This window comes from Aplysia californica, unplaced genomic scaffold (assembly GCF_000002075.1).
Source record: "Aplysia californica isolate F4 #8 unplaced genomic scaffold, AplCal3.0 scaffold00198, whole genome shotgun sequence".
NCBI lineage: Eukaryota > Metazoa > Mollusca > Gastropoda > Aplysiida > Aplysiidae > Aplysia > Aplysia californica.
This window is the reverse complement of record NW_004797468.1, coordinates 70,123-97,575: the sequence shown is the minus strand read 5'-3', so window position 1 is coordinate 97,575 and position 27,453 is coordinate 70,123. Positions and strand designations below refer to the sequence as shown.

Here is a 27,453-nt window from a genome sequence, read left to right as displayed (position 1 = left end):
CACGTCAGAGTAGTCCTACAATGGATTCCTGCCCACACTGGGATACCGGGAAATGAAAGAGCTGATGCTCTGGCAAAGAAAGGAGCTAGTCTCCCTCAGCCTGAAATTCCTACGAATTACACCACCTGCTGCCAAATGATCAAGTCAAACCTCAAGGAAAAGTGGATGAATGATTGGGCCACAGGTACGACAGGGAGGAGGATGTATGGCCACATGAATAAACCACTGGTCAAAGATCCAATCAATGAATTGAGGAGGGGAGATCAATCCATAATCTTCCAACTTAGAACACAACATGTACCCCTCAACCAACATCTCAACCGAATTGGAGTAAAGCAGTCTGCTGCCTGCCCACTATGTGACTACCCCTCAGAGACAGTGGAACATCATCTGTTTTTCTGTAGAAAACTAACTGATTTAAGGGGATGTTTTCTTCCCAAGCTACCCCACACATCTAATTGCCTCTACTCCTCAAGACAACAATTAGAACAAACATGCAACTATTACCGAATGGCATCATGCAGAAGAGTTAACGCTCAGATGCTACTGGATCGCTAACAACAACAACAACCATTACCTCATGGCCACATTGCTTCAATGTCCTTCTTTCTCCCCCATTTTTAAGTGTAGACCTCTTTTCGAGCTTGAATGGTCTGAAATATAAACAACTTAGTGTCACTATAAACGGCTGAGGGCTCTGATTGGTTAAATGGGTAAGAATGGTAACTCATCGTTTACCTTAACAGCTGACTGTGTAGGCTTGCCCTGCTAGCTCAGTTATGGGATGTTGATCTTTCAGTTTTACACTTCGATGAACTTGAAATATTCATTTTGTTATGTTTTAGTGTTTTTTAAAAGACTTAATTGATCTTCTATGTGTATTTTTTTTTTTGTGTAAGTGTGTATTTGTGCGTGCTTGTATGTGTGTATGTGTGTGTGCGCTCGTGTGTTTATAGTGCTATTGCATACGTATAATTAAAAGCATATGTCCGGCACGTAAGCCGACTCCCAGCCTCTGAGCATGTGGTTTAGGTGAAATCAAGATATTTCAGATCGCTGTTTCTTTGCTATTTCGCTTTTACACACCAAAAGCTGTGCACCTTGAAAAAGTTAAGCTTTCCTTTGTTACAATAGCACAATTTGTTTGAGTATTTGGAGCTAGAGAATCGCCTTGGAAAACAAAGCCCCTCAGGGTTGGGATGCGAGGTCTGCCTGTTAAAAAATTGACACTCATGCATTCGAATGCCTTGAAGTAGAAAAAGTGAAGATTAAATACCGTCTTTTCATTAGCGGACAACTATAGAGCTTTGAACAGGGCTTCTCGTGGTATATCTTTGGCCTTTGACGTTTAAATAGAAAGCCTTTAAAAAAGCGTCAAAGTTTTCAAAAATCATTTTGAACACGAATTCTGTAAAATACCTGCTCAAAAAAGGTACCAATAGAAAGAACAGTTCTTTTTTCTATTAGAATAGTCATCAGCTTGAAATTATTTTGCATCAATCCTTCCACTAAACTCCGGGGAGCACTCTGTAAACTTCAGTTAGAGCCGACTTGCTCGCTGCGGGGGCCGGTGCGGCGCCGGCTGGGATAACGCTCTGTATTTTTTCCTATAGAAATAACGACAGATAAACGTCTTTGAGACAATAAAATACTGATTTGTTTTGATCTCACGGTCTTAAAAAAAATTAGTCTCCCTTTCTATGTTATAGTGATTGTACTCTGTTAATGTGGAGATGTTTGGTGCCCTTGCTTCTCTTTTATTATCTTTCAAACATGGGGTTGCAGCCAGTTAACGAATTTAGCAATGTTCGATTATAATATTATAATTATATATTAAATTAAAACAGCTGCCATTTTCTTTAAAATTGACTGAGAGGTAAAAGTATGATACCAAAATTCTCAGGAGACACAGGCCTTTCATATGGAAGAGATAAATTTGACATACAGCTACTTTGGAAATTTAGTTACAGATACCTAGTAAAATGCTAACATGTTGTTGCATTTGAAATGAAGTCCATTCTCGTTAAAATGTTGTTTTGTCAGTAAGTTTTTTTCAGCAAATGAATAGTTTTCTACTTCTGTGTGGTACTTTGTAGTGGCCTAGCCAGGATAACTGCCAAATTTCAAGTCTCTATCTCAACTCTTCTAAGACCCCCATTGCTATGAAACCATGTTGCTCAACTTCGGAGCCCATTTTCTCCTTTTCATGTCTCCACACCCTGCATACTTTTAAGTTCCTTATTTTCTTCAAATATTGTCTTATTTACTTCATTTTTTCCCCAAGTTATTGTCAAATGTTGATAGTTTTAGGTTGATTCTGAGCGGGAGGTTCACAAATTTAAAAAAAAGTAATTTAAAATGTACTAGAATACAGGTTTTTATGAAAATCCATTGAAAAATAACCAATTTAGAGGTTCACGACATGTTGTGGAAAAAAAATGTACACGCATTTTCACGACCTATCAAAGTCAAAGACATAGATCTACCGGCTCTTACCACAGAGGTCTAGATTTTCTAAGCAATTTTTTTTGGGTAGATCTAGATCTTGTTTCCGATTTTGGACTTGTTCTAACGCCATTCCGATCAGGGTGTCAAAACCTCCGGATTTGCGATACGATAGGTGCCGAGTGTGCTTCCAACTCCAAGATTCCCTTGCGAAACCCGTAGCCTAGATCTACGTCCCGAAATCTTTGAAAAGAGAGAGAGAGAGAGAGAGAGGCAGACAGACAGACAGACAGACAGACGACAGACAGGGAGAAAAAAGGAGGGGGGGCACACTTGTTTTCTTGCTTTTTGGGCGGTAGATCTAGAATCTCAACCTCGGCAGTAAGTTATAGGCCTATTTGTGAGCACTCGACCATTGTCCCTCTGCACAGCTCGGTCGTGAAAATAAAGGCTGCCGAAAAAAATTTTTTTTTTTGGTTTATAAGTCAAATTGTGCTCTGGTTTTGGCATTCCACTATCGAACGAGTAAAAAATGGTCGAAAATTATAGTAGAATCTATAGGATTGGTGATCATACCGTCAGGATTGATGTTCACGGATTTGCGTAGCCTTCTGTGAGAGATGTGATGACAAATTGAATAATAGCGGCAACTGAAAAATGCCTTTTTTCAACTCTCACAAAGCTTTAATAAACCTTTGTATTTTGTTCAAAAGACATTAACACAAACAGTGCTGCCACTCCCGCTGGGTAGTGTTTCAATTCGTCTTTGTTTGTGTTGTTCTTGGCCGTGACTGATTTTGAGAATTTTTTGCTGAAAACATACTTTGTACCACAGTACTTCCGAAATTCTTCCTCAAACTCGCGATACGCTTTAAAAATTCGTCCCACTTCGAAGGGATGGGAATTCCCACCTGCCATTCTGTAAATACGGTCTCTGGCCAAAGGGCAGAGAGTCTATTTATTATTTATATACACCTCTGGCATGACCCAGCTGTTTACTGATTGGTCCAAAGAGAAAAATAAGTCGTGAAAATGCGCGTAAATTTTTTTTACACGACATGTCATGAAAATACCGGCTGCCTTCTAATTATTGTGTTATGTCTCCTGAAAGTTGGAAAAATTTCATTTGGAAGGTTATTTTGCGAAATGTACATCCTGTAAACTTAAAAGGGGGCTTTCGTGGCCTAGAGGTCAAGGTGTTTGCCTCTCATTCAAAGGTACCGGGTTCGAATCCGGGTACAGTTGCGACCAAAAAATGTTCTTCGTGTTCGGAAAGACAACATTTTAAACCCAATTGTGGACTTACCGTTCACAGAAGAAGTCCAAACCAGCAGTGAACACAAAATATCTGTCCCCGTGATTATGGGAATAAAGAATGAATGAGAGTTTTCCGTCATGTAATAGAGAAAAAACTTTCTTTGTTCAACGTCGATCGTGATTGATTCTCGCAAAGACATGGGTCAAATGAGATATATTGGCCCATAATTTCTTAAACCATGACTAAACAACCAACTTTTTTCCACTTACATGCTCAGAATGTGTTAGTTTCACATGAGGGCAAGTTTTCCACAGATTTTATGTACAAATGTAGGCTTAGATGGCATTTTGAGAGCGCCCTAATTCAGAACGACAAGTGCAATCGATGAAAGTATTGCCCTATAATCAATCCCAAACCCAGGTCTAAGAACATACGAGGGCTGTCCCACGAAAAAACGGAATTTTGCTGTAATTTGATAACTATTCAATATTTTCACATTCTGTAAACGCACACTTGTAAAACAATCATATTGGAATTTCCCGATTGAACACCATGAGCATCGCACAAACCAAACGAACACAGCAGTTCTCCAAAGATGGCTACCCACTTGGAAAATTGGTCAAGGATAGAAGTGAGATCTGTCATTCGGTTTCTGACCGCAAAAGGTCTCAAACCTATAGAAATTCACGCTGAAATAAAGTCAGTTTACGGGGAGAAAGTAATGGAAAAGTCACAGGTATATGAGTGGAGTAGTAAGTTCAAAGCCGGGCATACGGATATCAATGACAAAGTCCACCCAGGACCTTGTTCTTCTGCCAAGACTGAGGACAACAAGAGTCGCGTTAACGAACTCATTCAAACAGACAGGCGCCTAAAAATTCGCGAAATTTCCGAGTCGCTAAACATTTCAAAGTCAACTGTCCATAGGATAGTGTTTGATGAGCTGCACTATCGAAAGGTCTCTGCTCGATGGGTCCCAAAAGAGCTGACAGCTGACCACAAGACGCGTCGTGTTGAAGTGTCTCAGACTTTGTTGAATCGTTGTCGCCAAGCTGTCACGGGAGTCATGAATGCATCTGGAGACCTCCAACAATACGATGAAGCATTTCTGAGAAGCATTATTACAGGTGATGAGACTTGGATATACCACATGACCCCTGAGACGAAGAGGGATTCAATGGTTTGGAAGCACACGTCTTCACCTCCCCCGAAAAAGTTTAGAGTTCAGCCATCGGTGAAGAAACTCATGGTCACGGTTTTCTGGGATGCTAAGGGTGTTCTGCTTCTTGACATTCTGGAACCAGGACAAACTGTCAATGCTAACAGATACTGCCAGACTCTTGATATGTTAAGAGAGGTTGTGCGCCGAAAAAGACCAGGCCGGTTGTCCAGCGGGATCATTTTGCAGCATGACAACGCAACGCCACACACCGCAAACGCTACGAAAGACTGGATCCAAAGGTTCGGCTGGGAAGTTATGCCACACCCACCTCACAGTCCTGACTTGGCCCCGTCAGATTATCACCTTTTTGGACCAATGAAACGCCATATTTCTGGACAGCAATTCACCGACGACGAAGACCTCGTGGAAGCCGTGAAAGATTGGTTGAAATCCCTTGACGAAAAATTCTTCAGGGACGGTATCTTCTCCCTGATCCAGCGATGGAAAAAATGCGTCCAGCGGGATGGTGATTACATTGAGAAATAAAGCACACGTTGAGGTATGATGTGTTACATTTTTATTATAATAGGACAAAGATTGTTGCTTTTATGGACCTTTTCCGGTTTTCCGTGGGACAGCCCTCGTATAAGCTTGAGATTTGCTGTTGCGACAACTCGTCATGGCTATTTTCCAAATTCTTCACAATATTTTTGTGGAAATATGAGTTTTTGGCCTTATCCAGATGAGAAATCTAACTAGACCTAGAAAATAGGAAATGGTGTCTTTCTGAAAAGTGACGATAGACGTCTTAAGATCAGTCATAAAAAATGAATAATAATAACAACAACAAATGTGAGGCAGCGTAGTGGAATCAGGCTCTCGTCAATTATTGGGCATATAGAGTTATTGGTATTATCTTAAAGCTTATTCACTTGTCTTTATTTAGATAAAAAAAAATATCCATTTATCTTGAATATGAGTCAAGATATATGCGAAATAAGGAGGTGGGGGTCAGCTGTTTTCAGAGGTAAAATTGGTGAGAAAATGGCCGCCAAAGATTAGTTATTTCCCTAGCTTAAGAGTCCGTGGTAACTGAAAATTTACATTTTTGTGCCTTTAATCAACGCTTTTCAGAAAAATCCACCCAGAAATGAGTTCTTTAATGGGCATGAAAGGTGTTGAGCCAAAAAACAAAAATTTTATAAAAATTCACAAACCTGCGGAAAAATGCAGGTTTCTTCACTTTGATTATTTTGACAAGAGCCTAATTCTACCACGCTGCCTCACAAATCTTAATGGTTTTCTAGTTTATTTGAAGCATACACAACACAAACAGTTTGAAAAAATGTTTATTTCAACAAAACAACTTACAGGCACTGAAACATCTCACCACCCCAGTGCACACAAAATTGTGATACCTGCCTCAATACTTCTTTAAATAAAAACAAAATGTTTGTACCGTTTGATATTATTTATTTAAATATTATGATAGCCACAGACACAATTTAGATCAATTTGGAGGATGAGTGCTTTAACCCAATCTGTCAGGAACAATAAAGTGTCAAGGGGTTAATGTATCCCAGCAGCAACAGCAACAAAAACCCATTCTATCAAATCCCCCCCTCCCCCCAAACACCCCCCCCCCCCAATACATATTTTAAATAGCCTTATGGCTGTCCTAAGCCTATAACACGTCTGGCTGGGACCTCAGAAGGGAATGGTTTGTTTCCTTCATTCTCAAAGCTCCCTTGATTGAGGAACCTCCTTGAAAACTCTTTGAATTTCGCCGGATCGGACATGAAAAGAATTTTTGACGGACAATCGAAACTACGATTTCTTTCGGACAAGAGTAGGCCTATCAGAAATACGCTTTCGAGGTGCGAGTGTGCCATCGAAAATGGCATGAATTTCTTGACCATATCTCCTTGAATTAAAAAAAATGTCTCCTTGAATTTGGTGGGGAGTTCATGGCAGGAACCCTGTTTTCATCAGTCCTGCCTAAGAGGGCCACCAGCCTTAGAGGGCCACTTTGTCTCCTTGACAGTGTTTGACTGTCTTACATAGGCTAAGGTTGGACTGTACTCCATTGTTACTTAAACTAACTTTACTTTTTCCGTCCGTCCTCCTGTACCTCTAGGGCGTCGAGGGGAGAAAGAGGTTCCTGTCTCTAGCAAGTTTGATGGCCTGGTTGGGTGGGATATTGAATGTTCTCAGGGTATCCTTCACACCCTGGATCCAGGTCTTTCTTGGTCTTCCTCTTGACTTGTACCCTGATACTTTCTTGTAGTAGGCTTTACTGGAAAGCCGGTTAGGTGCCATACGTGTGAGATGTGGAAACCATCTGATTGTTTGCCTCTTAACTCTTTAGACCCTGAGTTATGTCCACCGTTTCCCTGAGGTTTTTTTCTTCGGTCGCCTAAATCTGGCGCGGTATGTCTCATTATAACCCCAAAAGCTTGCCTCTATCTTCTAAGTGGCAGATACTAAGGCTTAGTTTTTACTAATAAATTTGGTTCGCGAATAGTTCAGAAAAACAAGCCAAAACAAGCACTAAATGAAATGAAACAGTTGTCACTGGTATCGTCTGATGGGGAACAGGGTTATTACCGCCGGATGGACGCTATGGGGTTTAAAGAGTTAAATAAGTAGCAAAATGGGCCATAGTGTGAGGGAGATTTTCTTTGTGAGGTTTTGTACAGAGCGTATCAATGACTTATGTTGATAATTTGCATTTTTCTAAGTTTTGTATGTTTTAGTAAGGATTTATGGCACTCAGAGTTGCATACGGTCATATGAGCGCCAAGGGGTGGATGTCAACAAAGAAGTCTAAACAGGGAATCAGGTTTACTCTGCTCACCGTTCTAATCTCAACAGCGCAAAGTCTGCTTCGACTATCAAGGCACCTCGGAAAAAGCAGTTCACAAGAGAGTGACAAACATACAAAAGAAGTAGAGGAAAAATGAGGAAAGTAAGGATGCCGAAAGAAAAAGCAGTAGTTTCTAAGTTTAGCTGAGTGTTGATCAATTAGTGCTAAAGAACATTGCAGTGAGCAACCTATGAAATTAGTATTGGGTGATAGAGATTGAATGGTTCATAATGTGTTTAATCTTCCCCTGTCATATTATTGTTGTTTCTTCTGACAAACTGTCCCAGAATGAGAATGTTCATGTGTTTTGTTCTACTGTCATAATATTGCCACAAAATAAGAACGTTCATGGTGTGTTATGTGCTCCTGTCATGTTGTCACAGAATGAGAATGTTACTGATGTGTCTTATTTTCTTGTTGTGTTGTTACAGCATGAGAATGTTAGTGATGTATCTTTTTCTCCTGTTGTATTCTCACAGCTTGAGAATGTTTATGATGTAGACCTGCCACTCATTCCTATGTAATCTGGATATACTGATTTTTTGCTCCAGTTCTCAAGCATCCCGATTTTGATCCAGTGTATCCTTTTTTTTTTCTGTCTGTTGTGCCAGATTTAAAAAAACACTTTTGTTATCTTCTCTGTCACTGAAAGCACCCGTTGAACTCTTTGTCAGCAGGAACTCAGAATACTATTTTCCCAAATATCGATGCAGGATCACCCCAAATAGTTTTGGATCTTTGCCTGCAAGTGTTGATTCAACTACGGTTAAAGTAGTGTCGATTTGGCATTCCGTCTTTTGATATTCTCAAGATTTACTTTCACTTTTGTTTCCCCTCAGAATTCTCCTATTATAATGGCTTGATAACTATTACAATTCTGACATTATTCATAGTTCCACTGTTACTTCCAAAACACACACACACACACACACACACACACACACACACACACACACACACACACACACACACACACACACACGCTCAGAGGGCTAATATACATATATTCATGGACACCCAGGAGAATTTTAAAGTCAGCTTAACAGCCCGCCCCCCCCCCCCCCATGTCATTTGTCATTGATTCTGATTTTTTTCTCCAGATCCTGATTTTTTTCCCTGAGATCCTGAGTTTGAGATTTCTTAGAGTGGCAGGTCTGATGTGTTTTGTTTTCTTGTCTCATTGTCACAGAATGAGAATGTTCAATGATGTGTTTTTTTTCTCCTGTCATGTTGTCTTTTCTTTTCTCACAGAGAGTTTTCTGGAGGCTGGAGGATGAGACTTGCTCTCGCCAGGGCTTTGTTCACAAGGTGGGTTTGACTGTTGGGTATGGAGATTTTAATTTACCCTTGGCTTTTGGCACTGGTTGGGATCCAGAGACATTCAGTTTGAATTATGCTATTGTCATTTTGCTTTGGCCATCTTTAGTTCTTGTTGCATTATAACTATCTGTTTCAGAATGTTAAAGATAAAAATGGCCAGTCTTCTCTCTGTTTGAACAGTTGATAATGACTTTCACCATTTGTGAAGAACTAAAAAGTATTTTTATATCAGGTTTGGTATTACAGTTGGATGTTTATTTCATGTATTTGCTAAAAGTACTTTGTACTTTTACATTTAGAAAGTTAAAAACAAATATATTACAAATTTATGTTGTGTATTCTTTGCTCCTGTTAGAGAATGGCCTGATATGGACATCTGGTAAAGTGTGCACTTGTGACACGCTAAACACTGTGAAAGATCTGCATATGGAGCTTGGCGAGAAATTTGATGAATACAATAATATTCATAAGAAAAATGGCATTGAAAGTTCTGATATTGTAACACCTTATTTTATGTGTGCAAACCGAACTTCAATAAAATCGTCAAAGACATTTTTATGTTACTTTATTCTATAACAGAAAGAGGTTTTTTTTAATTTAGTGTCAGTTCTTTGAAAGTCAGTTTTATCCTCTGCAATTACATTTTCTTTTTCTCCACAGACCAGACTTGTTGTTACTTGATGGTAAGTGCCTCTAAAATTTGATTGATTGTATTGTCTGATTCCCTCAGACTCACAATTTAAATCCACTTCTTCAACTATGTACTTTTTCAACCCTGCATGCAGTTTGGGATACTACATCACAGCAGAAAGTTGCAAACACTCAATGAAAATCTCTTCCCCTTAAGGAATTCAAGTTGAAAAAAATAGTAGAAGTCAAGAGAATCTGTCTCAACAAAATCTCATCTTCTGCACTTGTAGTCCTGATATTTATACCATACGTGGAGTTGGTTTAGCATTTCACTTCTGGTGAAATAGATCCTTACATTTCACATGTGAAATATGTTGAACCATACCCAAGATGCACCATCGTGGGAAAAGAAAACCACAAACATAAATATACACACGTCCATTCCTATGTTCACCCCAAAAGATGACCACAGCGACCTGAGCAAGAAATCCCTCACCCTGTCCATGCTTGAACAAAGATACCCACGAGAAGCATGGATAAGGATCTATACAGACGGATCTGCCACTGATGCTATTGCAAGAGATCAAATTATGGGAACCCTAAAACTGCCCCAGATTTTTTAAATCCTCAGGGGGGCATGTCCCCTTGAAACCTTCCAGATTGGTCGAAAGCACCGAAAATTATAAAGCAATTAGGGTGGTATTTAAAACAGCAATCCGAATTGTTGCATAAGGAACATCGTGGCCCCTTGCTGTGCATATTAGGTCGGGGGGGGGAGGGGGGGGTAGGTTCTCTCTCTTTTTTTTTTTTTTTGATAAGTGTTTTACAGCGCTCGCTCGCTACTGCATTAAGCTGTCTGAGCGCGCAAGACACTTTAAGCATTTTCACCTTGGTAAGATTAAATCTTGAATTTTACCCTTATTTTAGGACCACCAAGGGATCTTAAGCATGCGCAGTTTGCACGCGGGACCTCCGAGGTTTTTTTTGGTCCTTATTCGAAAAGGCTAGGTGTTAGATCTTACTTACCCTATGATCAGGGGTGTGGCTGAAAGATAGCAGTAAGAAGGAGCCAAGGAGTAGCAGTAGAACGGCAGCAGAAAGAGTCAGGAGCCCAGAGGAAGGGGCAAAGATAGGAGTGGGTCGGGGCAGAAAGTTTAGATGAAAGCAGGCGACAGAGCATGATTAGAGCAGAAAAGGTGAAAGGAGAACATTTTTTAGTGAAGAAAGTTTTTCTTTGCTGTCAAGTTTAGAACCCAGGACCTATTGAATGAGAGGTGAACACTGTACCTTTAGAACACGAGACCCCTTGACTTTTTCCAAGAAAAATTATTGTGTGCACAGCAAAAAGACTGACCATTATACAGGAGAATCTGCCGCTCATTTGTCTACATTTGTTTTTAGTTTCAGATCAAATCATGTAATTTAAGGATTTTAATCATGCTGTAGGTACGTCTTTACTCACCGGAATTTTCTATCTGACTGGCAGTGTAGGACAGTCGGGTCAAGCAGTGTTTTCATCTGAGCACTTCGCAGGTCTATGCGAAGTCATGGTCATGTCAGCTGCTGTGTTGTGAGTTAATTGAGTGTTCGGAGAGTCACTACATGGCCCTCCACCAGCTCTGACATGACAGGAGGTTCTAGAACCGGGGAGGTGGTCTCACGATATGTCCTGAACGTGAGACCTTCCAGCCTGCTTGCTGTGGTTCCTGTAGAGTAACAGGAGCGGATTGAATAGCTTGGGTAGGTTGGGTTTAATTCTTAGTATTTGCGCTTGAATTCATAAGTGATGAAGACAGAGGCCGCCCACGTCTTGGTGTCTGAGCAACGCGTACTGGTTGTGACAGATCCACGAACGCTGGTTTGATTCGGTCGACAGAGATGTGTTCCGTGTGACCACTTAGATCGACAAGAAAGGTTTTGTCATGCCTTTCTAAAACCTTGTACGAACCAGTATACGGGCGCTGTAGGGGTTTTTGGTGAGCATCGCAGCGGATGAACAGGAACTTGGCTGTGTCTAGTGACGAGTGGATGTTGGAGGTAGGTGCACAGTGCAGTGATGTCCCCTTGGCTAGTTGTGACTGCATTTTGGATCGTAAGTTAGTGAGGCTGCGTGACTGGTCGAATGGTGAAGTGTCACTGGTAAAAAATTTATCCGGTACTCTGAGTAGTTCTCCATACACTAGCTCGCAACAGAAATTTCCTGGTCCTCTTTTGGGGCAGTCTCAAACCGAGCAGTACCCATCCCAGTTCATTGAGCCAGTTCGGGCTTTGGAGTCTTTGCTTTGAGAGCACTCTTAAGGGACCGGTGGAATCGCTCAATCAGTCTATTGGGTTGAGGATGATAGGCTGTTGAATGATGAAGATTGTACTATGGCGCTCGGCCATTTCCCTCCACAAGGCAGAAGTAAACTGAGGGCCTCTGTCAGATGTGATGTTGATGGGGATGCCAAAATGGGTGATCTAGTGGTTGATTAGCACATGGCCACATTCTGTTGTTGAGGTGTCCTTGAGTGGGATAGCCTCTGGCCTTCGTGTCGTTCTGTCGATGATTGTGAAAAGGTGAGTGAAGCCCTTTGAAGGTGGTAAAGGACTTACAGGATGGACATGAACGTAACTGAACCTCTTTTCAGGCACTGAAATCTTCTCGATGGGTGCCTTGGTATGCTTTTGCACTTTTGAAGCTTGGCAGTCCGTACCTTCCTTGGCCCGCTTGCTGACTTCCTTCCTTAGCCTATATCAAACAAATCTCTGAGGTATCAGGTAGACTGTAGCCTTCCTTCCTGGGTGGGAGAGGCTGTGAAACAAATCGAAGAACTGTTGACGAAATGCTGGAGATACAATTGGTCTAGGATGTCCGGTCGAAATATCACACTGCAGTTCTGGTCCTCCAGATTCGATAGCCATTGAAACTGCGCACAATCCTGGAGAAGAGGCGCTGTCGTCTGGGCTTCAGCCATTGCTTTGTAGTCCAGTCCCAATGTGGTCTGGAAAATGGCTCGGGACAAACAGTCTGCAACAACGTTCTCCTTCCCTGAAATGTGCCGTATGTCTGTGGTGAATTTTGAGATGAATGTCAGGTAATGTTGCTGGCGAGCTGGCCAGGGTGGGGATAACTTGGACATGGCGTCCACCAGAGGCTTAAGATTGGTGACTGCTGTGAAGCACCTACCCTCAAGCAAAAGTCAGAAGTGATGAATGGCAAGATAGAGTCCTAATAACTCCAGATCATATGTACTGTACCGTTGTTCTGGCTCTCGAAGTTGTCTGCTAAAAAATGCTAAAGGTTGCCAGGCCTCATCAACATATTGTTCAAAGACAGCGCCTACTGTGTGATCTGACGCATCGGTGGTTAAGGCGATGGGAACGTTTGTTCTGGGATGCGAGAGGAGAGTGCAGTCGGCAAGCATGCGTTTGCTGGCCTGGAAGGCTGTAGTCATCTGTTCCGTCCAGCAAAGTTTTGCTTTCTTCTTTTCTCCCTTCAGAGCTTCGTAGAGAGGGCGTAGTACTGATGCAGGTCGAGGTAGAAAGCGATGGTAGACGTTTCACAGAAATTCTTGGAATTCTTTGTAGGGGGTTGGCTGGGGGAATTCTTCTTTAGCTTTGACTTTGGAAGGGAGTGCATGGCTGTTCAACTTGCCCGGAAACCGCTCCTTTAGTTGCTCCGTGCCAGCGGGCAGTGCCACCCATGTGTTGGTCATTAAATCCGCGGTCAGCTGTGCTCACTACCGTGACGCCAGTGGCGCGCCCCCGCCTGCCAGCGTAATGCATTTCCTCCAAATTATTATGGTGTCATTCCCACCCCGATATCTCCAGATCTAAAGATGTGATATCACCATATGACCCACCATTTTAAAGCCAAGCTTTCCCCCTACAAGACGATATAACTTTGGTCGATCTCAGTTCACAACCTTGAATCTATCGAACTACGTTCTCCAAGACGTGTTTCTATCGAATCGGATTCCTTTTACAGGGTTATTTGAATTTAAACTCCAAAAACTTCGTAAAGCCACCATCACTTTCATTTCTTTTTCCAAAATCTAGTAGGGATAGGTATACTGTACTATTTGTGCAAGGTTCAAATTTGTGTCGTTTTTCTGTGATTTTAAATTAATTTTTAAAACATTATATAGACGTTCTCCAAGACGTGTTTCTATCGAGTCGGATTCGTTTTTCAGTGTTATTTGAATTTTATACGTCAATAACCTTGTAAACTCACCATCAGTTTCAATTCTTTTTTTTAAATCAAGTAGGGATAGGTATACTGTACAAATTGTGCAAGGTTCAAATTTGTGTCGTTTTTCTGTGATTTTTTATTAATTTTTAAAAAATTATATAGATCTATACGTTCCCCGAGACGTGTTTCTATCGAGTCGGATCCTTTTTCAGTGTTATTTGAATTTTAAACGTCAATAACTTCGTAAATTCACCATCAGTTTCAATTCTTTTTATAAATCTAGTAGGGAGAGGTATACTGTATGTACCAATGGTGTAAGTTTCTACTTTTGTGTCGTTTTTCTGTGACTTCTTTCTTCTTTAATATGATATAGAAGTTTTTTGTTCAGTGTTCACAATATTTTTTTGTATGTGTTTTGTTTCAAATCTACATCTAGCATCTCTTAAAATGTAATAATAATGATATAGTGTGTTTACCGATATTGTGACAGTAGGCTTAAATGCAGTTATAAGTGCTGACACCCTGACTGGTGATACCCGCGATCCTAGAGTGATACGTTTTTATCGAGAGATGTCACATGTGACAGCTGGACTTGGGGAACTGCGGACATATTGCGAAAAGCCACGAATCTCCACTCAAGACTTAATATCTTTGCTTTAGGCAACGACACACAGATGCAGCCAAGTGATTTTGAAACTTTACTCAATTTCTAACCCAATATCTTAGAATTGTCAAAATCGACAGCAGCTAACATGTTCAAATTTAATGAAATAAATCATGACCCTCTATCAATGTTTAAATATCTATCCACTTTTCATTCTTCGTCATCTCGTATTTCTTCATCTTAATTAGTTGCATGATTGCTCTAAGAAATATGTCAGATGATGCTTATTCAAAGTATACGGTTTTATGCACAGTTAGTGTTGTAGTTTGGGCTTAGTCGCAGGTTAAACAAAGCTGAAAACTGCAGCAATAACATTTTCATCGCGCTGACCTCTTGACCCGTTGGTAATGGCTGGTTCGAGTTACGCTGAGCGTCGGGGCGCTGCGGGGTGCCGGTAGAACTAAAGTATTGCTCGTGTACAGCCGTGAGTGGGGTAGATGTAGATCCATCTCGTGTGACTCGATGGCCTAGAAATTCGATTTCAGTCTCTCCAAACACGCATTTTTTTAACCTGACAACTAGGCCCGCTTCTTTGAGTCTGCTACAAACTTGCCGTAGATCTTTAATATGTTGAGCTGATGATGAGCTGGCAATGAGTATATCATCCAGATAAATGAATGCACACGAAATGTCCTGCTGGACGGAGTCCATTAGACGCTAGAATGCCTGTGCGGCGTTTGTAAGGCTGAACGGCATGCGTAGAAATTCATATAGGCCGAATGGTGTGATGACGGCAGTTTTCAGAATGTCCTCCTGCGCAACTGGGATTTGGTGTTGACCTTGAACGAGGTCGATTTTGAAGAAGATACTTTTGCCAGCGAGTCGTGCTGAGAAGTCTTAAATGTGGGGAATCGGATAACGATCTGAGGTCGTTCTATTGTTGAGTCCACAGTAGTCGCCACAAGGTCGCCAGTCTGTGTTACCTTTTGGAACCATATGAAGAGGAGAAGACCAGGGACTGCTAGATCGTCTAATAATTTCCTATTCCCATTCTGGAATTCAGCTTTGGCAATAGCTGGTTTGTCGGAGGTAGTTGACGTGCTTTGGCATTTGCGGGTGGACCAGTGGTAGTGATGAAATGAAAAACACTGTGCTTCACTTCGGAGGCCGAAAAGGTTGGTTCAAGGATTTCAGGAAACTCTGTTAATATTTTCCTGAATTTATTGCTTTCAGGGTCCACTATGGCTAGCTGAGAACATGAAATTTGACTGATAGTACATGGGTATACTTGGAAAGATTGAGCCGCTATCAGTTTCTGACCACAAATGTCTACCAGTAGGTTGCAGGGACGAAGGAAGTCAGCACCAGGTAGGGTCCGCTTTGCATCGTCAATGACAGGCCTGGAGCATTGTTTTGGAAATGAAGGGTGGTGTTGAGCGGGAGCGCTCCACGTGTATTGATTTTGCTACCATTTGTGGCTAAAAGTGGAGAGCCTGAAGTGTTCGCCTGTTTGTCCCACCATGTTTCTGGAAGAACCGAAACTTGGGCTCCCGTATCGATGATGTAACGGCGGCCAGAGACAGGGTCCATGATAATCAGTTGAGCTTTTTTTGGCCCACAGAAGGTTCTGAAGCCAGACTGAATTCTGCTGACCCACCTACTCGTTTCCCTGAACCGCAGACATTTTTTTGGAGGCTTTGTAACTGCGTGGGGGAATGCATTTTTTGGCATTTGATCCGAGTCTGTGGTGGTATAAACATACACCTGCTTGAGTGGGAAGGTCTGAGCTTGCTAGCAGCCGTTTTGCAATTGACGGCCATTAGTGTCGCTGGTGGAGCAACGGCAAGGAATAATTTGTCGGCATCTTATGCTAACATGCAGCTGTCGAGATGGTCGAATGTTGCCAGGGGTGCTCTCACGTATTCAGGCAACTGTTATAGGAATAAGTGTCTGAAAAGGAAGCACGGTTCGTGGGCTCCCAGGAGGCCTAACATGGAGTCCATTAGCTCTGACGGATTACAGTCTCCCAACCCCTGTAGTTTAAAGAGCGCTGATGTTCTTTCCGTATCAGACAACCGATATGCCGACAACAAAAATGTTTTCAGCATGCTGTATTTTACCCCCCGTGGGTCAGGGGGATTTAAATAGACCCACTGCTTCGTCTGTAGAAGGTGCAGCCCCCTCAAAGGCGGAGTGTCACACACGGACCCCAACCCTCTAGGATACGTGTGCGACACTCACTTTGGTGTATCTTCCTCTTCTCCTTCCTTCTTTCTTTCTTCTTCTATCTTTTCTCCCACCGCTGACCTCAAGTGCAGTAAAAAGAGAGGTCACCCATCCCACAGAGTGGGCGCCTCATTGACCGTGAGGTGCGACCCGTGTGGAGGGAAACCGGGTACCTGGCGGTTGAGGTGAGATCAGTCCACGGACTGTCCCTCACCAACACACCTCTTTGGCCCAGGTTTTCCTCTTAGACGGGAGGGTGGCACGGCCCATGCCACTCAATCGGTTGAGAGCTGAAACCCCATCAAGCCCTGGGTCAATCTTGACGGGAGGGTCTTGTACTTTCTCGTTGAGAGTATAGCTCCGGGGTAGCCCTGGCACAGCTCTGGTCATCCGAGCAATGTGTCCCCTTGTTGGGCTCCGTTAGAAAACTCTCATGGATACTAAAAACCCTAAAGACCCTTCCCCAGCTCCCAACGTGAAGAAGTCTCGGCTCGCGGAAACGGGTGCGGCCGCCGAGCCGAGCAAAAGTTCAAAAAACGGTAAAAGGACCTTTACCGATGCCTCCTTCCTCCCTCCTCCCAAGGAGCTTCTGAGGCAACCGTACGTGGCCATCTCCAGTACAAAAGACGCACTATGGAAAGTTCTGGGATACATTCCCACATGTGTACAGAAACTTTCATGTGGTGCACTCCTTGTCAAGTGCGCAACCGAGAACGAAGTGACCAAACTCCTGGATACCACGACCTTCGGCGGTATTCCATGTAAGTCTGAGCACTACCAGAAGTTTAACCGCTCGAAGGGCGTGGTCCGCAGCCATGAGCTGAAAGGCTGCTCCATGGAAGAGATTGTGCAGCACTGTGAGGGAGTGGTCGAAGCCCGCCGGATTACTCTTCGGCTGGGGGAGACTACTATTGAAACGAACACGATTGTCCTCACTTTCGAATCGTGTCGCCCTCCAGCCACCGTTCGGGCATCTTACTTGATACTCGACGTACGACCCTATGTGCCGAACCCTCTGCGCTGTTTCAAGTGTCAGAAGTTCGGCCATAGCCAGTCACGGTGCCGTCACGCAGCCGTGTGTCCTCGTTGTGGCAAGACCGGGCATCCTGAGAAGGAATGCAAGGCTAGTCCTTGTTGCCCCAATTGCCACGGCCAGCACACAGCTTTCAGCAAGGAGTGCCCGACTTGGCTCCAAGAATGCGCCATCCAAGAATACAAGGCACGAAATGGCTGCTCCTTCCAGGAGGCCCGTAAGGTTGTCTGCCCGCCAATAACAACCCCAGTCATTGGCCAGTCATATTCAAAGGCAACCCAGATGGTCACGAGGTCGGCAAGTAATTCTACTGCCGACCTCCCAAAGCCTGCGGTCAACAGGCAAGTCTCTGTGCCTAAGTACAAAAAGCCCACTACTATCCCTGTGGCAACCCCCCTTGAGGTGCCACTTTCTAACCGCTATGGGGTTTTAGGTGAGGACGGGGAGGACTCTTCCTCCGCCCCCTCTTCTCCCCCTCACCCCTCTTCTATCCCTTCTTCTTCTTCTCCTTCTTCTTCCACCTCACAGCCCATCCCTCTGATGGAGTGTGAGGTGGGCCTTCTCCCCTCCCCCCAGCCCCCTCTCCCCCTTCCCAGCCCCCTCGGTCTGCTCCACCTCCCCCTACCCCTCCAGCAGACAAACCCCTGCCTATGGAGGAAGACATCTCCGACCCCCCTCCCCGGTCTGACCCCGGGAAGGGCGGAGTCTGTCACTCCTCCAAATCCCCCACTAGACCGCCGTCCAATCCAGGACGGCAACCTAGAAAACACTCTACCTCCCCCGCAAGGAGGAGTCAGAGTGTTTCTTCGAAGCCGGGGCCTTTGAGATCCAAATTAAAAAGTAAAAATTCATAATAGCGGTCCTGCAATGGAATGCCGGCGGAATCCGACCTTCCATTGCAGAATTGCAACATTTACAGGCCACACTGTGCCCACGGGTGGCCTGTATTCAAGAAACAAAATTCGCCCCGGCTTCAACCATAGACTTAAGAGGATTTACTGCCTACCATCACATTCACACGGAGAGCCAGATTGCTTCCGGTGGTACCACCATCTACACCGACAACCACACACTCCACAGACAAGTACATCTTAAGACGACCCTCCAGGCTATTGCCGTACGGGTCACCCTGCACAGACCAATCACGATCTGCTCAGTTTATATCCCACCAAATTACCCCCTCAAAATAACCCCTCAAAATAACCCAACTAAATGACTTAAAGGCTCAGCTTCCAAAACCCTTTATTTTGCTAGGTGATTTCAATGCCCACAGCCCCCTTTGGGGAGACAAACCTATTGACCAGAAAGGAAAAATAATAGAAAACTTTTTATTTCAAAATAACATGTCTCTTAAATGATAAATCCCCAACTTACAGAAACAGAGCCACTTATGGCACTTCATCCCTTGACCTCACCTTTTGTACCCCTGACCTAGTCCCAGATCTTGAGTGGTCTGTGCTGGATGACCGTACGGACCATTTCCCAATTCTCCTAAAAAACAATAGCCTCCAAAACGACCCGATCCCAGAACGCTTCAACTTCAAAAAAGCCGACTGGGACGGGTTTGCCAATCAATGTTCCAAGATTCTTAATCCCAATTTCGACCACAACTACAATAAATTCCACGAAAAGCTTTTAGAAATATGCCACAAACACATACCAAAAACAAAAACAAAACCCCGGAGGAACAAGATCTGGTTCTCTTGGGAATGTGAGGACGCAGTAAAGAAAAAGAAGGCATCGTATCGAAAGGCCGTCAACAACACCACCGTAGAAAACAAGATCAATTATTTAAAGGCTCGAGCTGTGGCACGTAGATGCCTCAGGGAGAGCAAAAGACAATCATTCCAAAAATACATCTCCAAAATCAACAGCCAGACACCACTCAACCAAGTTTTCAAAATTGCTAAAAAATTCTTAGGTAGACGCACAGACACCATTCGGCACGTCCAGAGGCCGGATAGAACCACAGCTGAAACACAAGTAGACATTGCAAACACAATAGCTACATCTCTCGCCAAAAACTCTTCCCAAGCAAACTACAACACCACTTTTCAAAACAACAAAACTAACAGAGAAAAACAACACCTAAACTTCCACTCAAACAACACTGAAACCTACAACGCAGACTTCACAATAGACGAACTAACATCATGCATCTCGGACCTGGGCGATACAGCCCCGGGACCGGATGACATCCACAACAAGATCATTAGACACTTACCCTCAGAAACACTCACACTCCTACTACACATATACAACGACATGTGGCGGTCGCACTCCTTTCCGGAGTCTTGGCGTCTCGCCACTGTCATTCCAATACCCAAACCAAACAAAGACCACACACACCCATCCAATTACAGACCTATAGCACTAACGAGCTGTCTCTGCAAACTGATTGAAAAAATTATTCACAGGCGACTCATGTGGTTTCTGGAAACGACAGGCTCGCTGAGCGGTCTCCAGTGCGGATTCAGGAAAACTCGATCCACTCTGGATCACCAGGTCCGCCTGGAGACCTTTATACGCGAGACGTTCGCTGAAAGGGGCCACATGATCGCCATTTTTTTTTACCTAGAAAAAGCCTTCGACACAACCTGGAAGTACGGCATTCTTCGAGACCTGCGTGCACTCGGCATACGCGGTCACCTCCCTGCCTTCATTGGCAACTTCCTGAAGAACCGTTCCTTCCAGGTTCATGTCGGATCCTCCCTTTCAGACCCCCACCAACAGGAGGAAGGAGTCCCCCAGGGGAGCATCCTTTCTCCTCTCCTATTTGAAATTAAAATAAATTCCATAATGAAAACCCTCCAAAACAGCATAGACAGCTCGTTATACGTTGACGACTTTTTGATATGCTGCCGTTCGAAAAATCCTCATTTGAGATGTATGGAAAGGCAGCTGCAAACGCAGCTGCACAAACTCGAATCGGGGGCAAACAATAACGGTTTCAAGTTCTCCCCATCAAAGACGGTTGCAGTACACTTCTGCCGAACAGGCAGACGTGTGCTGCAGCCGGATTTGACACTATACGGGGAAAGGATTCCCGTCCAGGACCAAGCTCGTTTCCTCGGCATCATTTTCGACAAAAAACTCACATTCATACCACACATCAAAGACCTTCGAGTGAGGTGCCAGAAAGCGTTAAACACTTTGAAAATTCTATCGAATCCGGAGTGAGGCGGGGACTCAAAACACCTTCTCCACTTGTACATCTCCCTTGTCCGGTTCAGACTTGACTACGGCTGTCAAGTCTACGGATCGGCAAAACCACACATCTTAAAAATGCTAGACCCAATACAGAACCAAGGACTCCGCCTCGCTCTGGGGGCTTTCCGCACTTCTCCGGTGGAGAGCCTCCAGGCCGAGGCCAACATACCACCACTCTCACTCAGACGCACACAACTCTCACTACAATACGCAGTTAAACAGAGCTCAACACCGGAAAATCCAGCGCACAACAGCATTTTTTAAACAAACCCAGAAACCATAAACAAATTCCAAAACAACGAAAAACTCATCAAACCCTTCGGCCTCAGAATCCTTGAGGACCTCAAAAACTTACACTTTTCCAAACAAGACATCCAACAAATTCTTTTCCCCGACCTCCCTCCGTGGCACCTCACCAAGGCAAAAGTAGACTTACAGCTGACCACGCACAACAAAGAAAGCACAAACACCAAAACTTTTAAAGCAGAATACAAAACACTAATAGATAAATACCCCGGTGCGGAGCTCATCTTCACGGATGGCTCCAAAAAAGACAATGAAGTGGGCGCCGCCGCCCTATCTCCCAACAATACACACCAGAGAAGACTCCATCCTGAAGCCTCCATTTTCACTGCGGAGGCCACTGCCATTGACATGGCACTGGACTCTGTAGAAAATTCTCCTAACAAATCTTTCCTTATCCTTTCTGACTCTCTGTCTTGCATCACCTCACTCACAAACTACACACTCTTACATCCAAAAATAGTTAGGCTACAACAGAAAATTCATACACTATCCGAAACAGGAAAAAACATCATGTTCGCATGGATACCAAGCCATGTGGGCATCCGAGGAAACGAGTAGGTAGACGACCTGGCAAAGAAAGCTTCATCCCTTCTGCTGAGATCAACGACAAACACTCTCCCACAGACTGACTTTAGAAATAAAGTAAAAAAGTACACCTCCAGTCTGTGGGAGAGCCACTGGGAAAAGCAGAAAAATAATACACTATATGAAATAAAACCCAAACTAGAACAGCGAAATCCTTCGGACCTCTCCAGAAGAGACGAAGTCATTTTTACTCGATTGCGCATCGGACACACGGCCCTGACCCACAAATACCTCCTACAGGGAGATGAAAAGCGGTTCTGTGTCGGATGCGACACAGATTTTACCATTAGTCACATCTTAACAGAATGTCTAGACTTTGGAGAGATCCGAAGGAAATATTATAAATGCAAGAATTTGCAAGATATTTTTTACGTCGTTGTTCCCAGCAGAATTTTGAATTTTATAAAGGCCATTGGCCTTTATGGCAAGTTGTAAAATGAAAAATGAAAACGTACTATTTAAAATTTTTATTGTTACCTATAAGAGTTGTTTTAAATCACAAATATATTTACACTAAATTTTAATATTTTAACATTTTAGCATTTTAAAGTCAATTAGTTAACCAATCGTGCTGTGAACTTTTGCGAAAGTAAACAACTTGTGCTCATATGACCTTAGCAGTTGCGAGCGCCGTAAAACCCTGTACTACACACACACACACACTCCCACAGACTGACTTTAGAAATAAAGTCAAACAGTACACCTCCAGTCTGTGGGAGAGCCACTGGGAAAAGCAGAAAAATAATACACTATATGAAATAAAACCCAAACTAGAACAGCGAAATCCTTCGGACCTCTCCAGAAGAGACGAAGTCATTTTTACTCGATTGCGCATCGGACACACGGCCCTGACCCACAAATACCTCCTACAGGGAGATGAAAAGCGGTTCTGTGTCGGATGCGACACAGATTTTACCATTAGTCACATCTTAACAGAATGTCTAGACTTTGGAGAGATCCGAAGGAAATATTATAAATGCAAGAATTTGCAAGATATTTTTTCCGTCGTTGTTCCCAGCAGAATTTTGAATTTTATAAAGGCCATTGGCCTTTATGGCAAGTTGTAAAATGAAAAATGAAAACGTACTATTTAAAATTTTTATTGTTACCTATAAGAGTTGTTTTAAATCACAAATATATTTACACTAAATTTTAATATTTTAACATTTTAGCATTTTAAAGTCAATTAGTTAACCAATCGTGCTGTGAACTTTTGCGAAAGTAAACAACTTGTGCTCATATGACCTTAGCAGTTGCGAGCGCCGTAAAACCCTGTACTACACACACACACACACTCCCACAGACTGACTTTAGAAATAAAGTCAAACAGTACACCTCCAGTCTGTGGGAGAGCCACTGGGAAAAGCAGAAAAATAATAAACTATATGAAATAAAACCCAAACTAGAACAGCGAAATCCTTCAGACCTCTCCAGAAGAGACGAAGTCTTTTTTACTCGATTGCGCATCGGACACGCGGCCCTGACCCACAAATACCTCCTACAGGGAGATGAGAAGCCGTTCTGTGTCGGATGCAACACAGATTTGAACATTAGACACATTTTAACAGAATGTCTAGACTTAGGAGAGATCCGAAGGAAATATTATAAATGCAAGAAATTACAAGATATTTTTCCCGTCGTTGGTCCCAGCAAAATTTTGAATTTTATGAAGGCCATTGGCCTTTATTGCAAATTGTAAAATGAAAACGTACTATTTAAAAAATTTTATTGTTACTTAAAAGAGTTGTTTTAAATCACAAATATATTTACACCGAATTTAAATATTTTAACTTTTTAACATTTTAAAGTCAATTAGTTAACCAGTCGTGGAGTGAACTTTTGCGAAGATGAACAACTTGTGTTTCGCGCGCTCATATGACCTTAGCAGTTGCGAGCGCCGTAAAACCCTATACTACATACATACATGCTGTATTTGTTGTCCTCTGGTGGGTTGGTTAATATCGAAAGTGCCCGAGTAGCTATGCTGTTGTTGAAGGCGGCAACATCTAAGTAATTTTTAGTTTCGTCTTGGGTGATATTCCGCAGAGCAAATTGTGCTTCAGTTTGGGTGCACCAAGTTTCCAGCCCAGCTGTCCAAAATGTTGGTAGTTTAATCAAAACTGCACTTACTTGACGATCATGGTCACATATTTTGAAGGGATGGTAAGGCGGCAAGGGCTGTGATGAAAATGCAAACCCGCTCAAATATGATCCAACATATAATCCAAGATCGAACACACAAAGTTGAAATTGCGTTTCAACTTATCGCGGTCACCAATGTAGCAGACCTGCCGCTCATCCCGATTTAATCGGGATATCCCGATTTTTTGCCCCAAATCTCAAGCATCCCGATTTTCCCGATTTTGATTGCCAGTATCCTGATACTGGGGAGGGGGGGGGGGGGGGGGGGGTATTGTTTTGACACTTGGGCTTAAAGTGCGTGCCGTGATACAGGTACTAATTAAGGGGAAAGGAATAAGAAAAAAAATAAATAACCTTGGCGCGATCTTTTTTTCGATGTGATGGAAGTCAAACGTTAAAACGCGGGCGTTTTGCGTGGATGATTAGAGTTACGTCTCAGCTATTTTCAAGACTACGAGTGTTTCAGCATCACTGCGACCTTCGCTCCCCCAGTCTATCCAACTTCGACTCGAGTACATATATGCTGTGAAAGTTTTGCCTTGCATACTTGCCTACTTGCCTCTTAAAAGGGAACCAGGACACCCCCCCCCGGCTTCCCCAGTGCCCTTTATGACTGATTTGCTGTTGATCCCGATTTTTTTCACCAGATCCTGATTTTTTAACTCAGAAATCCAGATTTTTAGATTTCATAGAGTGGCAGGTCTGATGTAGGTAGGTCTTTACTCACTGGAATTTTCTACTCGACTGACTGTGTAGGACAGTCGGGTCAGGCGGTATTTTCATTTGAGCACTTGGCAGGTCCGGGCGAAGTCATGGTCATGTCAGTTGCTGTGTTGTGAGTTAATTGAGTGTTTGGAGAGTCACTACAGTGCATCGTTTGAAATTGCAGTGTGGTCTGTCTTTGATGTGACAATGAGTTACTCCTCTAAACCAGGGAAACTATATTTATAAAAACCAAACTTACTACTACACTGCTCCTCATTTTTACTTTTTAATAACAGCAACTCCTATGGGGAGCTCTCGTGGTCTAGAGGTTAAGGTGTTGGCCTCTAATTCAAAGGTCCCGGGTTCGATTCCGGGTAGCGGCCGAAAAATTTCCTTCTCTAAATTTGTCTCCTTTCACCTCATTTCCTGCTCTCTAGCAATGTTCTGTCGTCTGCTTTCGTCTCCTCTTTCTGCCCTCACCCCCTCATCTCCTTTTCCCCTTCCTCTGGGCTCCTGATTCTTTCTGCAGCCTTCCTACTGCTACTCCTTCGCTTCTTCTTACTGCTGTCTTTCAGCCACACCCCTGATCTTCTGGTAGGAAAGATCTACATCTAGCCTTCTCGGACAAGGGCGAAAAATTTCAGAGGGCCCGTGTGCAAGTTGCACAAGATCCCTTGGTGGTCTAAAATCGATAAGAGTAGGCTTCGGCCGCCACCCGGGCAAAATTCAAAATTTCCTACCAACTGAAAATATTAGGTGTGTCCCGCGGGCTCATATAATCTTATGCAGTTGCGAGCGCCGTAAAACACTTAACCAAAACAAAAAAAGCCACTCGTATCCAAAGTCTCTTACTGAATCACTGAAAGGCTTCTCAAACTTTCTGGTAACAAAAAGCCTTTCTATGAACTCCTTTTCTTAGAGTAACTTTCAGTTCAGCTTTCTTCCTGCTCCTTTTCATTTTGACTTCCTCTAAAAGGAGCGGGGAATTGTGTGCGTAAGTGAAAGAAATACATTTTTTAAAGTCATATTCTGTTTATGCAGGCTCATTTTACGAGTTGTATTGTTTGTTTTGGTTTTTTTCAGAACCTACGAACATGTTGGACATGAAAGCTATCATATGGCTTGAAAATTACTTACAGGTAAAACTGCATCTCCATTTCTGTTGATAATACCATTGAATCTTTAAAGTTGTACTCAATGCTAACTTTTAGAGGAAAAATTTTTCTAAAGTGTGACTAATAAATGTATGATTCTCATGATGTGTGATTGCCGTTTCATTGTTGGCAATCGCTGTGAAGTTTCTTTTCAAATTTACTGAAAAACCAGTGACTGCCTCTAGTTACCTCTTCTAGGCAGCAATAATGAATTAATTTCCCTCTTCTGTCAGTAATGAATTATTTATTATGAGAATAAGCAACATTGGTATGTCAATCTGTGTGACAAAATATGAACATTTTGCTATAGAAACATTAACTTTACATCAGTGTGGTTTATAGGTTTGTAGTGCCTATGTTCTATGTTGAAAAAAGCTTTGGTATTGCTGCTGTATTTCCCCAGAATTGGCCAACCACTATTTTTGTAGTGTCCCATGACCGCCTGTTCTTGGATGCAGTTTCAACAGATATAATTCACCTGCACTCTTATCAACTAGACTCTTACCGAGGTAACTATGAAGTCTTCCACAAGACGAGAGAAGAAAGACTGAAGAACCAGAGGAAGGAGTATGAAGCACAGAAGCAGTACAGAGACCACATACAGGTTTGTTTTAGAGATCCCTTGAATTGCTTTGTACTTTGTATTGTTACATCATCATGGACAATTTACTTTTTCTTTTTTTTTCCCCATCCAGTCTTTCATTCCATTGTCTTGCTTTGGTGCTGTTTCCCCTTCAGGTTTCTTTAAACGCTGTAAGATTTTATTTAAAGGGTGAGACCCTGCCTCTTGAACTTCTGTCTCTGATAAGACTGAGTCTAGTTGGTTAGAGAACGCCAGATTGGGGATTCAAACTAAGGTCATCTGCTCTGGTTCAGCATTGTTCTCCCTGAGCTGTTGGAATCACCTTTGTCTTTATTGAATTCAGCTGAGAGCAAGAAATGAGACTATATATGGCTAGACTAAATCTAGGAAGCTTACACAGTATGTTCACACATTCTGAGCGATAACATGAAAACAAGTAATTTGTTAACCGAGTCTGCTATAATAAAACTATCCTTGACATTGAAGCCCACATTTCTATTTTTACTCTGGATCTTGACTTTTCTCGTCCATCGTCACCTTGATGTATGTTTAGCCACAAAGAACGCGAAAAAAGGATAATGGTGCTCTTTGGTGCAGAGGGGATACGATTATATTTCTCCACAAGAGCTGAGACAACATAATAATGTAGTATATTCTTCTTATACAATATCCCTCTCCATCTTACTGTCTTGTCTTCATCGTTTAGATCACATCTATCTATCTATCAATTCATCCATCCATTCATCCATCCATCCCTCCATCTGTCCATCTATCCATCCATCCATCTATCTATCCTTCTATCTATACTTACTTTCATCCATCTATCCATCTTTCTATCCATCTATCTATTGGGAGCTGTAATTCATTGCTCGTGCGCCAGTGGGGCTGCCAATACTGAAAAGGCGTTGCCTCTAACAATGGCCAGAGAAATTCTCTCTAACAACCACCTCGTCTCTCGTTGGTCACCTGTGGCATTTATTAACCGACGACCAACTTTCTGGAAGAACTGGGTCGTCAGGAGACTGAGAGCGCCGGACGTTTCGACGGCCA

General features: G+C 42.9%; 1 protein-coding gene across 1 annotated transcript in view; it reads left to right on the top strand.

Moving 5' to 3' along the window:
- The window catches only part of LOC101858629 (ATP-binding cassette sub-family F member 3), a 119,855-nt gene that overhangs the window by 51,949 nt on the left and 40,453 nt on the right, over positions 1-27,453 (top strand). Inside the window, exons 9-12 of the mRNA XM_005098954.3 lie at positions 8,983-9,039; positions 9,712-9,734; positions 25,750-25,805; positions 26,224-26,424. Coding sequence (XP_005099011.1) covers positions 8,983-9,039; positions 9,712-9,734; positions 25,750-25,805; positions 26,224-26,424 — 337 coding nt within the window. The remainder of the gene's footprint in view (positions 1-8,982; positions 9,040-9,711; positions 9,735-25,749; positions 25,806-26,223; positions 26,425-27,453) is intronic.